A 15,914-nucleotide genomic window follows, 5' to 3' on the forward strand; every position below is an offset into this window, starting at 1 on the left:
TTGTGTAGAGTTTTTTAAAGTTTGCAATAACCTGCTGGTCCATGGGTTGGAGGAGAGGAGTGGTATTCGGGGGCAAGAACTTTACTGTGATGAACCCAAACTCCTCGAAAATTAGGTCATCCAAGTTTGGAGGATGAGCAGGTGCATTGTCCATTACTAGCACGCACTTGAGATCCAATTTCTTTTACAGGAGATACTCCTTCACACTAGGGCCAAACACTTCATTGAACCACTCGACGAAAATTTCCCTCGTGACCCATGTCTTACTATTAGATTTCCAAAACACACAATTTACTCTTCATAACATTGTTTTTCCTGAACACTCTGGGATTTTCAGAATGGTACACTAGTAATGGCTTCACTTTGAAATCCCCACTAGCATTAGCACAGAACATTAGTGTCAGCCTGTCTTTCATAGGCTTGTGTCCTGGCATTGCCTTTTCCTCTTGTGTAATGAAGGTCCTCTTTGGCATTTTCTTCCAAAAGAGGCCTGTTTCGTCACAATTGAATACTTGATCAAGTTTAAGTCCTTCAGCCTCTGTGTACTCCTGGAATTCATGCACATATTTTTCAGCCACCTTGTGGTCCGAACTGGCAGCCTCACCATGCCTTACCACACTGTGTATGCCAGTACGGTTCTTAAATCTCTCAAACCAGCCTTTGCTGGCCTTAAATTCACTCACTTCACCACTATTTGCAGGCAATTTCTTTACCAAATCTTCATGCAACTGCCTAGCCTTTTCACAAATAATTGAAGTCATAAGAGTATCTCCTGCTAATTGTTTCTCATTTATCCATACCAATACAGTGGACCCCCGCATACCGTTGGCATCACATAACGTTAAATCAGCATACCGATACATTTTATCACTAAGATTTTGCCTCGCATACTGCTAAAAAATCCGCTCAACGCTATTCGTCCGAGACGCGTCTAATGTGCGGCCTGAGCCAGCCTCACATGTTCCGCTGGTGGCATTGTTTACCAGCCAGCCTCCGCGGTAACATCCAAGCATACAATTGGAACATTTCGTATTATTACAGTGTTTTTGGTCATTTTATCTGCAAAATAAGTGACCATGGGCCCCAAGAAAGCTTCTAGTGCCAACCCTGTGGTAAAAAGGGTGAGAAATATTATCGAAATACTGTGGTACCATGGTCAACTGCTGATGCTGCTGCTGCTGTAGCACTGTCAGCTGCTGCTGTAGTACCGTCTGCTGCTGCTGCTGCTGTAGCACTGTCTGCTGCTGCTGTAGCACTGTCAGCTGCTGCTGTAGCACTGTCAGCTGCTGCTGCTGTAGCACCGTCAGCTGCTGCTTCTGCTGTACCACCATCAGCTGCTGCTGTAGTACCGTCTGCTGCTGCTGTAGCACCGTCTGCTGCTGCTGTAGCACTGTCAACTGCTGCTGTAGCACTGTCAGCTGCTGCTGCTGCTGTAGCACTGTCAGCTGCTGCTGCTGCTGTAGCACTGTCAGCTGCTGCTGCTGCTGTAGCACCGTCAGCTGCTGCTGTACCACCATCAGCTGCTGCTGCTGCTGTACCACCGTCAGCTGCTGCTGCTGCTGTAGTACTGTCTGCTGCTGCTGTAGCACTGTCTGCTGCTGCTATAGCACTGTCAGCTGCTGCTGTAGCACTGTCAGCTGCTGCTGCTGCTGCTGCTGTAGCACCGTTGTTGGTGTGGCTTATTAAGAATACCAAGAAACAATTAACCCCAGAGGGTTAGCCACCCAGGATAACCCAAAAAAGTCAGTGTCATCGAAGACTGTCTAACTTATTTCCATTGGGGTCCTTAATCTTGTCTCCCAGGATGCAACCCACACCAGTCGACTAACACCCAGGTGAACAGGGAAAAATGCCTGGAACTAGTGCTCATATTGGTGAATTTAAAGCCAGCAAAGGTTGGTTTGAGAGATTTAAGAATCGTAGTGGCATACACAGTGTGATAAGGCCTGTTCTGGAAGACAATGCCAAACAAGACCTACAGTACTCAGGAGGAAAAGGCACTCCGAGGACACAGTGTCTCATCAGTCATTGCTGCATCTTAAATAAAGGTAAGTGCCATTTATTCTTCATTTAGTAGAGTAGTACATGCACAATATATATTGTGCATGTACTACTCTACTATTGTGCATGTATCCTTCTCTTTGTGTATAGGAAAATGTATATTTCATGTGGTAAAATTTTTTTTTTCATGCTTTTGGGTGTCTTGCACGGATTAATTTGATTTCCATTATTTCTTATGGGGAAAATTCATTCGCATAACGATAATTTCGCATAACAATGAGCTCTCAGGAACGGATTAATATCGTTATGCGGGGGTCCACTGTAATAACTTCTCAACCTCTTCCAGCACTGGTGATCTCATTTTTGTCAGCATAGTTACTCCCTTTGCAACAACAGCATCCTTTATTTCCTTTTTCTTGGCCACTATGGAACATAAGGTTGTGTAGGGTTTCTTATACATCCTGGACAGTTCGGCCACACTTGTACTACTTTCATATTGTTCAATGATGGTTTTCTTAAATTCAGTCGTATTTCTCACCTTCTTTACCACAGGCTTGGCACTAGGAGCTTTCTTTGGAGCCATGGTAGCTTATTTAGTAATGGCAAGCACTAAAATAAATGGAATAGTATTATGAAATATTTCGCTGGAGCACGTGAGGGGACCTTCGCTCACTGGTAAACAATGCCAGACTGGCTGCTGCCCCGGCTCACGCCGTGGGTACGTGTCCCGGACGAACTATGACTCGCGAGTCAACCTATGAAAAGCGAGTCCATGTTTATACAAAAATACCCCTATGATTGGCGAATTTTACGATTGCCGGGAACTACGAAAAGCAGGGACCACTGTATTTATTCAACATAACACTATATACACACTCTAGAAACACCTTCATCTATCTTGTATCCTAATTGCCCAAATGACAGTACACAAGAAAGAGGCGGCTGGAGGTCCAGCAACCATAACCACTAGGCCTAGTCAGCGCCAGGCCGTCACTACTCCACTACCAACCCTATTTCTTATTTCCTCACTCATCCCACAGCACCCTGACCATGTCAGAGCCTAGGTGAGCATATTTACTCTGATCATAACATCATAGAGGTTCAAACTAGTATTAACTCGGGTAGGAAACTGCATCGCTAAAGTTAGAGACGGGATGTTCAGTAAGTTTAATTTTAACAACCATAGAATTAACTGGGAAAAAATAAACCAAGAGCTATCAGACATACCCTGGGAATCAGACATGAGCACCCTAAATCTCCACCAGTGCCTAGAGAAGCAGAATACAGAAGCATGCAAAGTATGTATTTATTTATTATTTATTTATTTTATGTCTTTGCAAACAGTACATTGAGATTTTGTATTTACAATAGTGGGTTGCAATGCAAAGAGAGCCTCTATTATGCCTAGGTATTATGGGCCAACTTAACATTATTGGCTTACAGTCTACTTAATACTAAGGAGTATATCATAGTTGTACAGTAGGATAGTAATTATTTCATAGTTGTACAGTAGAATATTATGTAATTATAAATGAATCAAAATTTGTATAATACAAAGATATACACCTACCATCCGACTTACGACCGAGTTCGGTTCTGAGAAACCGGTCGTAAGTCGAAATGGTCGTAAGTCGAAATGGTCGTAAGTCAAACTTTACTACTGAATATCAACATAACATTTTTGTAATGACCTTATTTTATTTTATTTTGATATTTCATGTTTTACTTTACTTTTTATGCTGTTAGTACTGTATTTTATACTGTAAGGTTTAGGATAAACACTGTGTACAACACAAATAGTTGTTTATTTCCCAGAAATTTGGTATAAAAAACACAGTCGTAAGTCGAGCAGGTCGTAAGTTGGATGGTAGGTGTATTTATATTCGAAAATGCTTTTGTGAAAACAATGATTCATTTATATTCCTGTCAACAATGGATAAAAGGTTCAATGTGATTGTTTCAGTTATGATGTGGGAGTACATAGGTAAGTAAGTGTGTACTGAGTATTAAGCATTTAGTCTAGGGTGATTAAGTGGCTTTTGAGAAGAGTCTTAAATTGATTTTCAGACTGGGTTACTTTAATATCTTCTGGTAATGAATTCCATATTTTGGGGCCCTTTGTGTGCATAGTTTTTACACAGTGTGATATGGACATGAGGTATATCAAAAAGAGATCTGTGTCTTGTGTTGTGGTCATATGTCCTGTTTAGGTTGGTGAGGAAAAGTTTGAGTGGAGGGTTTATATTTGCGCGTATTGTTCTGTGTATGTAGTAGGCACATGAATAAGTATGGATGTTCTTAATGGTGAGCAGATTCAGACTTTTGAAAATTGGTGGAGTATGCTGTTGGGAGTGGGAATTTGTTATCATTCTTACTGCTGCTTTTTGCTGGGTTATTAGGGGTTTTAGGTGATTGGATGTTGTTGATCCCCATGCACAAATTCCATATGTAAGATAAGGGCATGAGTGAATGGTACAGTGCCAGGAGAGCTGATTGTGGAACGTAGTACCTTATCTTTGATAGTATGCAACATGTATGAAACATGTACCATTGAGGAAACCCAGAGGAAGATCAGATATAGAGAGAGAGCGTAGGAGATGGTACAGAAGAAGAAAATGGGTTACTGAACTGCTTAAAAACACAAATATGCTACAACAGAGGAAAGATAGACTTAGCAGAGAGATCACTGAATTAGAGCAAAAACTTAGGATGTCATACCTCACAGAAGAAGTACAAAGGGAACAAAAGGCCATACAGGATATTGCAAGAAACCCAAAATATTTCTATTCCTACGCAAAATCCAAGCTAAGAACTACCTGTAGAATTGGACCACTACTGAGAGGAGACTCGTATACTGATGATGAACAGGAAATGAGTGAAATCCTGAAAGAACAGTATGAGTCGGTGTTCAGCAACCCACTAAATGACAGCAAGGTAGAAAAAGCAGAAATATTTTTCACTACAGAAGAAGGCTGCACAGACCAACTAACTGACATTAGTACAAATCCCATAGATTTCAAAAAAGAAATGGAAAACATGCCCACTCACTTAGCACCTGGACCAGATTCATGGAATGTTCTATTTATAAAGAAGTGCAAAGTACCACTAGCACGAGCCCTCAGTATTCTTTGGAGAAAGAGCTTAGATCTAGGTGAAATACCAGAGGCCTTAAAGAGTGCAGACATAGCTCCTTTGCACAAGGGAGATAGTAGAGCACTAGCTAAAAATTACAGATCAGTAGTCCTAACCTCTCACATCATAAAAATCTTTGAAAGAGTGATGAGACGGCAGGTTACAAATTTCATGGACCAGCACAACCAACATAACCCAAACCAGCATGGTTTTAGAGCAGGACGATCATGTCTGTCACAGCTGCTGAACCATTATGACAGAATTACGGAGGCACTGGAAGATGACCAAAACGCAGATGTGATTTACACAGATTTTGCAAAGGCGTTTGACAAATGCGATCATGGAGTGATAGCGCACAAAATGAAGGCTGTGGGCATTAAGGGGAAGGTAGGCAGATGGATTTTCTGTTTCCTAACACACAGAACACAAAAAGTAGTAGTGAACAGGGCAAGATCCAGCATCAGTGAGGTCAAAAGCTCAGTGCCCCAAGGCACAGTCCTGGCACCTCTGCTGTTCCTCATCCTCATAGTAGACATAGACAAAAACACCCGGCACACTTTTGTATCATCATTTGCAAATGACACTAAAATAAGCATGAAAGTCAGTACGGCAGAGGACACTGAAAAAGTACAGGAAGACATAAACAGGGTTTTCCAGTGGGCAGTGGAAAACAATATGACGTTCAGTGGTGATAAGTTCCAGCTGCTTTGGTATGGAAAGAATGAAGAACTCAAAAGGAGCACTATATACAAAACTTAAGAGGGTCACCAAATAGAATGTAAGGAACACGTAAAAGACCTAGGAATAATTATGTCAGCGGACCTTTCTTTTAAAGACCATAACAAGACAAAGATCATGACAGCCAGGAAGATGACTGGGTGGGTATTGAGAACTTTCAAAACAAGGGAAACAATGCCGATGGTGACACACTTCAAATCACTAGTGCTCCCTCACTTGGAATATTGCTCAGTGCTGACGGCCCCATTCAGGGCAGGAGAAATATCGGAGCTGGAACAAATACAGAGATTGTTTACGGCTCACATTGAGCCAGTAAAGCACCTAAACTACTGGGAACGCCTGCAAGTCTTGAACATGTACTCATTGGAGCGGAGGAGAGAGAGGTACATGATAATATATATACCTGGAAGGTACTCGAGGGCTTGGTCCCAAATCTGCACACTGCGATAACAACATACTGGAGTGAGAGATAAGGGAGAAAGTGTAAAATAAACCCAGTGAGGAGCAGGGGTGCGGTGGGGACAATAAGGGAACACTGTATCAACATCCGGGGTCCCAGACTTTTCAACATCTTACCAGAAGATATCAGAAACACTGCTGGAACAAGTGTTGAAGCCTTCAAGAGGAAACTAGACAAGTATCTCCACCAGGTGCCAGATCAACCAGTCTGTGATGGATATGTGGGGCAGCAGGCCTCCAGCAGCAACAGCCTGGTTGACCAGACGAGCCTGGCCCATGGCTGGACTCAGAGAGTAGATATACTCTCCAAATTCTTCAGAGGTATATCAAAGGTAAAGGTAAGCCACTCCGGACGATTCCACATGTACATCCGATACATTTTGTATTCCAGTGTTTTTAGCCACCATGGGCCCAAAGAAAGCTTCTAGTGCCAACCTTGTGGTAAAAAGGGTGAGAAATACTATTGAATTAAAGAAAGAGATAATCGCAAAGTACGAAAGTGGAGTGCATGTCTCCGAGTTGGCCAAGTTATACAACAAACCCCATTCAACTATCACTACTATCTTGGCCAACAAAAAGGCAATCAAAGAAGCTGTTGTTGTGAAAGGTGCAAGTATGCTTACAAAACAGAGATTGTAAATACTCAAAGATGTGGACAGACTGTTGTTGCTGTGGATCAACAAGAAACAATTATCAGGAGATAGTGTTTCTCAGTCAGCAATATGTGAAAAGGCAAGGCAGTTGCATGATGATTTAATTAAGAAAACGCCTAAAACTAGTGCTGATGTTAATGAATTTAAGCCCAGCTAAGGTTGGTTTGTGAGATTTAAGTATCGTAGTGGCATACACAGTGTGATAAGGCATGGTGAGGCTGCCAGTTCTGACAAAAAAAGCCACTGAAAAATATGTGCAGGACTTTAAGGGGTACATAGAGGCTGAAAAACTAAAACCCCAATAAGTGTTTAATTGTGATGAAACAGGCCTGTTTTGGAAGAAAATGCCAAACAGGACCTACATAACACAGGAGGAAAAAGCACTGCCAGGACACAAGCCTATGAAAGACAGGCTAACTCTCATGTTTTGTAGTAATGCTAGTGGGGACTGCAAAGTGAAGCCTTTACTAGTGTATCACTCTGAAACTCCCAGAGTGTTCAAGAAAAACAATGTTGTCAAGACTAAATTGTGTGTGATGTGGAGAGCAAACAGTAAGGCATGGGTCACTAGGGACATTTTCCTTGACTGGTTCTATGATGTGTTTGACTCCACTGTGCAAAAATACCTCCTGGAAAATAAATTGTCACTCAAGTGCCTTCTGGTAATGGACAATGCTCCTGCTCATCCTCATGACTTGCAAAAGCAATTTGTGGGGGAGTTGAGCTTCATCAAAGTGAAGTTTTTGCCTCCTAATACCACTCCTCTCCTCCAGCCCATGGACCAGCAGGTCATTTCAAAGTTCAAAAAGCTGTACACCAAAGCAGTGTTTCAAAAGTGCTTTGAAGTGACCTCAGACCCTAAGAGAGTTTTGGAAAGATCACTTCAGTATCCTCAGTTGCATAAACCTTATAGGTAAGGCTTGAGAGGGAGTGACTTGCAGGACTTTGAACTCTGCTTGGAGAAAATTGTGGCCAGAATGTGTACAAGAGAGGGATTTTGAAGGGTTTGGGGCTAACCCTGAGGAGCCTATGCCAGTTGTGGAATCTATTATGGCATTGGGGTTGGAAGTTAGTGGCGAGGATGTGGAAGAGTTGGTGGAGGACGACAATGAGCAGTTCTGACGACAATTGCAGCTCTGACGACAATTGCAGCTCTGACAACAATGAGCTGCAAGAGTTTCAGGTGCAACAGCAACAGATCACAGCTCAAAAAAAGTGTCCAGAGAGCTCTGTTTCTAGCGTCTCTTTAACCCCTAAACGGGTCCAAACGTATATATACGTTTCTTATGCGTAGTGCCCCAAACGTATTTTTCCTGCCTCTAAATTTGGCACGATTGGCCTGAGATGCCTGGTCAGCATAGAATTGGTCTTAACACTCGGTGTGCGCAGTATTAAAAAAATCTGGGACCACTTAGTACCTTGTGGGAGTGCCAGTTAAATTGAGCGCCAGCTAGAGCAAATAGTGCCGCAAACACCAAGGATTCACTGAAGTAATGTCATATTAACACTTCTCTTTTAAGAGGAAAGTGATGTTAACCCTAAGTTTAGGGTCTGTCGATCTCTGTCTATCTTTGTCTATCTCTGTCTCTATCTGTGTCTCTGTCTGTCTGTATCTATCTGTCTCTGTCTCTGTCTATATGTCTCTGTGTCTGTCTCTCTGTCTCTGGCTTTGTCTATCTGTCTATCTCTTTCAATCTGTCTTTGTCTATCTCTGTCTCACAGGTACACATAAATACAAGTATACGTAGTATAAATTACCTAGGATAACCCAAAAATCCAGACAAAGTGCTATACTCTGCTTGAAGATGTGAGTAAAGGTGATGACGCAGTCTTGTGGCTCTCTCTGAGACAGAGAGCTAGATGGATAGACAGATAGACAGGGAGCTTGACAGACAGACAAATAGACAGACAGAAATGTTTGTGTACCAGCAAAAACAAAGCGAGGGCGATGGTCATCTAATCTTTTCTTATCAGCTGCACCCTCCCCCACCCTCGTTTACGCTTATCAAACGTCAGCTCTTATCAGATGTTATCTCCCCTTATCATGTCACTGTCAGGGGTGGACTTTGTTTCTCATGCTTCAGGGAAACATATTATTATTCTTACGTATTATTATTATTATTATTTCTTCTTCTTCTTCTTCTTCCTCTTCTTCTTCCTCTTCCTCTTCTTCTTCCTCTTTTTCTTCTTCTTCTTCTTCTTCTTCTTCTTCTTCTTCTTCTTCTTCCTCTTCCTCCTCTTCTTCTTCTTCTTCTTCTTCTTCTTCTTCTTCCTCTTCTTCTTCCTCTTCCTCTTCTTCTTTTTCTTCCTCTTTTTCTTCCTCTTTTTCTTTTTCTTCTTTTTCTTCTTCTTTTTCTTCTTCTTTTTCTTCTTTTTCTTCTTCTTTTTCTTCTTCTTTTTCTTCTTCTTTTTCTTCTTCTTTTTCTTCTTCTTTTTCTTCTTCTTTTTCTTCTTCTTTTTCTTCTTCTTTTTCTTCTTCTTTTTCTTCTTCTTTTTCTTCTTTTTTCTTCTTTTTTCTTCTTCTTCTTCTTCTTCTTCTTCTTCTTCTTCTTCTTCTTCTTCTTCTTCTTCTTCTTCTTCTTCTTCTTCTTCTTCTTCTTCTTCTTCTTCTTCTTCTTCCCCCTCTTCTTCCCCCTCTTCTTCCCCCTCTTCTCCTCCTCCTCCTCCTCCAAAACATTGCTGGGACCTATAAATACTTTGTTTATATTCCCAGACAATAGTAAATGACCAAGGCAGGTGTAAATGTCCACCTGTCAGTGTGTTTGTGACAATTTGAGTACAATTTCAGTACATAATACTAGTGTCAGAACAAAGATTGGTTATAAAATGACAAGAACTACTACAAATTGCAATTATCAGAACATAAAAATTACATAAAATAATATGAAAAATAGAAAAAAAGGTATATGGACAACACTTCTGCAAGCGGCAGGACTCGATGTTGCTGTCACATGAGCATCCAGTGCCAACTTCTTGGCCTCATATCTCGGTAGGTACTGACCCTAAATTTTTTTTTATTCTAAAATACTTCAAAAAATGTGCTCTTTTTTTTCTATATTTTTTTTTTTTTTTTTTTTTTTTCAAAATATTTGGGGTGCTGCGCAAGTGAACGTATACATGTATATATGTTTGGACCATTTAAGGGTTAAAACTTCCTTAAAATGGGCCAAGACTCTGTCACTGTACAAGTTGCCGATATGACTTGCAACATCCTTCTCAGGGTGATGTTTCTCCATAAATCTTTCCATCCTACCCCACATTTCAAAAATCTCCTTAATTTCTGAAGAAGGCACCTTCTTCCATCTCTCTTCCTCCTCCTCTGCAGCAAGATTCTGAGCTGCGATCTGTTGCTGTTCCTGCTGAAGCTCTTGCAGCTCCTCAGTGGTTAGCTCTTCGTTGTGGTCCTCCACCAACTCTTCCACATCCTCCAAACTCACATCCAACCCCATGGAACTCCCCAATGCCACAATAGATTTCACAACTGACATAGGCTCATCAGGGTCAGCCACAAACCCTTTAAAATCCCTCTTGTGGACACAATCTAGCCACAATTTTCTCCAAGCAACAATAGCTTCCTTGATATCCTTTTTCTTTGCCACGATGGAAGATATGGTTATACGGGGTTTGTTATACATCCTGGCCAGTTCGGCCACACGTACGCCACTTTCATATTGTTCAGTGATGTTTTTCTTAAATTCAGTCGTATTTCTCACCTTCTTTACCAAAGGCTTGACACTAGGAGCTTTCTTTGGAGCCATGGTAGCTTATTTAGCACTTGCAAGCACTGAAATGAATGTAATATTATGAAATATTTTGTATGAACAAGTGAGGGAACCGTCTCTCACTGGTAAACAGTGGCACACTGGCTGGGAAGGGAGGCCGAGGCGGCTCAGAGCCGTGAGTACGTGTCCAGGATGAACAACGATTAGCGAGTCAACCACCATTTGCAAGCCAATGTTTGGACGAAAAAACACGACGATTTCCGAAAAGGACGACTATCGAGCCCGACGATTATCGAGGGACCACTGTATAGACATTTCTGTTAATCCATCTATGATATTTTTTTTCAAAATTATATAATAAACATGCTACATAACATATAAACATGATACATACACCAAAAGTATAAAAATTGACATAAATATGAGATTTGTTTACCAAGCAGTTGGTGGGAGGGTCGGAAGAATTACGTTTTCTCTAGTCAGACACCAGTAACTTAACTAGATATTTATTCCTTTTGTATGCCTTCACTTTGTCTAGTTATTCACAACCCTTGTGGGTTTAGCACTTTTTTATTATGATTATAATAATAACAACAACTTGTAATAATAATTGCTCAGAACATCATTTCTTCTAAAAATTACATGAGAATGGAAGTGTTGGTCTTTATTCTACTGTACCACTGTGGAGACAACTTGTACACAGTAGTATAAGGTGTTTGTATGAATCATAATCAGATGCTTTCTCCGTTTGTTTACATAGTGGGTGGGGTGGCCAGGCAGACTATCCTACCCTACCTCCCATGCATGACTTTCTACAAATAAATACTTTTCACCTTTCACCCCACATTAAGACCATTAAGACTACAAATATTTTAAGGTAAGTAATGAGTGTACTGTATATGCATTTTATCACTCTAGGGTGCTTTAAGCATCATAGTATATTATGTGTGGGTGGGGTGGCCAGGAGGGCTACCACACCTGACTTCTTACAGTAAATACTACTCACCTTTTACCCTACATTAAGACTACAAATATTTTGAGGTAAATAATGAGTGTACTGTGTGTGTATTTTACTTTTTATTGTTTTTTAATGCCTAGTGTTGGCTATTAAAATAACAGTTTCTAAACATTTTCTCTTAATTTTACACATTCCCTAGTATTCAGCTTGACTCCTGATCATTTCATGAAATGATTGTGAAGGCTTTTATGTTGGATGCAGTCATTCTTCAACTTGTCAGTCCTGGCTATAAGGGAAGGTAATACAAATTGTTTGAAAACTGCTCTCCTTTTTGTCAAACTAATTCCCTTCACACTACTCTTGTTCATGCTTCTATCATTAATGCTTCAAGTGTCTGCTCCATTTCCTGCTCATCCTGTCCTCTCCAGTACTTTGGTGAAACTGGCCATTTTCTGTCTGACAGACTTTAGGAACACAAAAGATGTATTCTCTTAGTGACACCAGTAATGTTATTTTCTTTCATATCAGAGATCACAGCTGTCGTATCAACTGGTCTTCTGTTAAAATTATTTACCTTTCAGGAACAGTCTTGTTGAAACAGCTCTTATTTGCAATTGTCTCTACATGAATTTTAGCTCTGGCTGTTTTTGTAAATGCCTGCCTTTTCATTACATTGTCAATATCTTGAAACTTCAGAATACAGTGGACCCCCAGTTAACGATATTTTTTCATTCCAGAAGTATGTTCAGGTACCAGTACTGACCGAATTTGTTCCCATAAGGAATATTGTGAAGTAGATTAGTCCATTTCAGACCCCCAAACACACACGTACAAATGCACTTACATAAATACACTTACATAATTGGTCGCATTGGGAGGTGATCGTTAAGCGAGGGCCCACTGTATCTTTTACTTAACCTATGCTACTTCCTCTCCTTCGACTTCATTTATGTTCCAAGTTATTTTTTTTCTTTGCCTTTCCTGTTGTCTGCTTTGGTGTGGTTCTGTTCCTGAGTTTTGTCCCATGGGGGTTATGTCCAAAGCTACTTATACTATTATTACTACTTTCTCATTACTATAACTGCTGCTGCCACTTCTACTACTATGTACTAGCTTTCATATAATCAAGATCTCATGCTTGTCATGTTATACAGATAGCAAAACAAACTTGTTGGGCCTCTGCCTCTGCTGCCTCCTGCCTTCCTCCTCTCTCTCTCTCTCTCTCCTCCTTCCTCCTCCTCCCTCCTTCCTCCTCCTTCCTCCTTCCTCCTCCTCCTCCCTCCTTCCTCCTCCTCCTCCCTCCTCCTCCTCCCTCCTTCCTCCTCCTCCTCCCTCCATCCTCCCTTCTTCCTCTTCCTCCCCCCTCCTTTGTCCTCTCCTTCCTCCTTAGTCATCCTCCTCCTCCCCTCTTTCCTCCTTAGTCATCCTCCTCCTCCCCCCTTTCCTCCTTAGTCATCCTCCTCCTCCCCTCTTTCCTCCTTAGTCATCCTCCTCCTCCCCTCCTTCCCACTCTGTCTTCTGGCTTTCCCTGCCTCTTTCTCAGTTGTGATTTGACAATGGTTCTAATTTCAATGTCCACTGAAGTTTCCAACAACTGTAATTTATGTCTTACATACAAACTGTTGGTATTCATAATACCATTATTCATTGTAAGGAATTTTAGTCTTGAAGACAATGAAAGAGTAATATTTTAAAACCAGGTTTATTTTGATTACTAAATTACATGATTAATTTTCTACTTTTCTAAAAACAAAATATGACTGAAGAACAGTAGTTTGAGTTTTTGTTTCTTCTTAATTGTTGGGGTAAAATTTCAGTTGAGTTTAGTGAGGTGTTGTGGAAGGTACTTCACTCCAGTATACCTCAGTTGAATATAGTGTTGATGGTGTGGAGGTCCTGGCTGAACTAATGCTAAAGATGAGTACAGTGCAAGCGATGGGGTGGAAAGAGGTACTTTCAGTTCTAGCATGCATCTATTTTCCTTAGTCTTGTTTCTTATCTTTAACCCTTTGACTGTCGCAAGCCCATTTCTGAAACTGTCATTCTATGTCGAAAAATATTCGAAAAATAAAAAAATTATTTTTTCTTACCAAAAATGTTAGGATTATTTTGTTGAGTGTTTTAAGCCTAAAAAAAAAATTGTGATCATTACTTACTGAGATATAGAGGCATAAAGTTGGCAGAAAATGAGCCGTGTATGGCAACGGCGGCAAATGCCGCTCGCCTGGTAAACTTTTTTTTACTCCCATTTGAAAGTTTATTGCTTTTTCCACTACTTTATTCTTTCAGGTAACTTATGTGGCCTGTGAGACCAAAGTAAGGTGCAATGTACATACATACACTTGTGCAAAACAACCACTATGAAAGAATGGTTATTTTGCATATTCTGAAATCACCTGTTTACTGTGATCTTAAGAACATAAGAACATAAGAAAGAAGGAACACTGCAACAAGCCTACTGACCCATGCAGAGCAGGTCCATGTCCTCCCCTGATTAGCCCAATGACCCCCCGGATTAGCCCAATGACCCACCAAGTCTGGTCACCTCCACTCACGGAAGGAGCACGGCACCAGACCAGCGGCACAAGTTAGTCAGGTCTAACTCAAACCCACTCATGTATTTCTCTAACCTATTTTTAAAACTACACAATGTTTTAGCCTGAATAACTGTACTCGGGAGTTTGTTCCACTCATCCACAACTCTATTACCACACCAGTGCTTTCCTATAGCTTTCCTGAATCTGAATTTTTGCAACTTGAAACCATTGCTGCGAGTCCTGTCTTGGCTGGAAATTTTCAACACGCTATTTACATCGCCTTTATTTATTCCTGTTTTCCATTTATACACCTCGATCATATCCCCCCTAATTTTATGCCTTTCGAGAGAGTGCAGATTCAGGACCCTCAGTCTATCCTTATCTTATTGCACGTACACTTGTATACAGCACAATAAGCGCACAAACATAATTATCAGTATATTGTTTACAAAACTTGTTTACACAAACAATACAAAAAATTGTTTATTACTATTGTTCTATAATATATATACAAATATACAGTCACTGGACATGTTCCTAGATGTTCTGCAGGTTGTGGAACTCTTTGAAGCATGGTTTCATACACAATGGTGTTTTACACTCCTCACACGTAAAATGAGCATCTCTGGGTTTTTGTGAGCTTTTTTTGTATGTGCACAGACAAAACACCTCGTCTGAGCAGTTTTCTTCAAAGTAGTAGCAGGCAGTTGTGTTAGGTAGTTATCCTAGGTAAATAGTCTTGTGTCATTATTCCTTTCTACCTACCTTTCTGTCTTCATTCTTTCCTTCTTTCTGGTTTCTATAATTTATATACACATACATAGTCACTGGACACTTTCATAGAACTGCTATTATCTTCAGGAAGCTTGTGTTGTGTGTGTGTGTGTGTGTGTGTGTGTGTGTGTGTGTGTGTGTGTGTGTGTGTGTGTGTGTGTGTGTGTGTGTGTGTGTGTGTGTGTGTGTGTGGACTTCTAAATGTGCTGAGTCAGGGTCTGGCAGCTGTCAAAATGACATATTATACCATTACTCACTCCCCCTACCACCTGTCAGCACAGTGGGGTCAATGCTTGCTTCCCCACCATCCTTCCTTACCTAATTATCTTTCTTTCTTTCTCCTTTCTCCTTCTTTCTTCTTTCTCTTTATTTCTCCTTCTGTCTCTTTCTTTGTTTCTCATTTTCTTTCTCTTTCTTCTGGTGTCCTGGGCATTGCTTTCGGTCACAAACTTCTCAAAACCATGAAATTAATTTTCACTGACACTTGCATCTGTGTTAACTCTATCACTTGAGAAGAGAAGAGGCCCAGATTTGCTGGGGAGCTGCATATTTCTTACCACTAGGCATGCTGAACAAGGACTACTGAAATGGCATTCCCACAATGCGCCACTGGCTCCCTGATTTTTTTTTTATAGTGACCATGGAGACCCATTCTCTCGCATATGGGCCAGCTTTTTCCTGCTTGATTTGAAGCCGCTAGAATTTACGCGTATTAATACGTCGGAAACATTGACTCGTAAGACGTATATATATGGCTGAAAGAGTCAAAGGGTTAATAGTTTACTCTTTATATACATTATACTTATTTAGAAAAACAATGATGACAATTTTTTTTTTTTTTTTTTTTATCTTACACCCATTCCTGTTTACATTTTATCGAAAGCTTTCTTAATTTTCAGACTTGCGGAAGTTAAACCAATTTTCTAAGAAATCATTAAAC

The 15,914-nt window shown here is 40.7% G+C and overlaps 1 protein-coding gene across 8 annotated transcripts in view; it reads left to right on the forward strand.

The window, feature by feature from the left end:
- The window catches only part of Dhps (Deoxyhypusine synthase), a 94,458-nt gene that overhangs the window by 46,945 nt on the left and 31,599 nt on the right, over positions 1–15,914 (forward strand). For all 8 annotated transcript variants that reach the window (XM_070090031.1, XM_053782042.2, XM_053782035.2 and 5 more), the window contains exon 7: positions 15,874–15,914. This exon is cut by the window's right edge and continues 63 nt beyond it. In XM_070090031.1, coding sequence (XP_069946132.1) covers positions 15,874–15,914 — 41 coding nt within the window. The remainder of the gene's footprint in view (positions 1–15,873) is intronic.

Source organism: Cherax quadricarinatus, chromosome 30 (assembly GCF_038502225.1).
Source record: "Cherax quadricarinatus isolate ZL_2023a chromosome 30, ASM3850222v1, whole genome shotgun sequence".
In the NCBI taxonomy this organism is placed as follows: Eukaryota; Metazoa; Arthropoda; class Malacostraca; order Decapoda; family Parastacidae; genus Cherax; species Cherax quadricarinatus.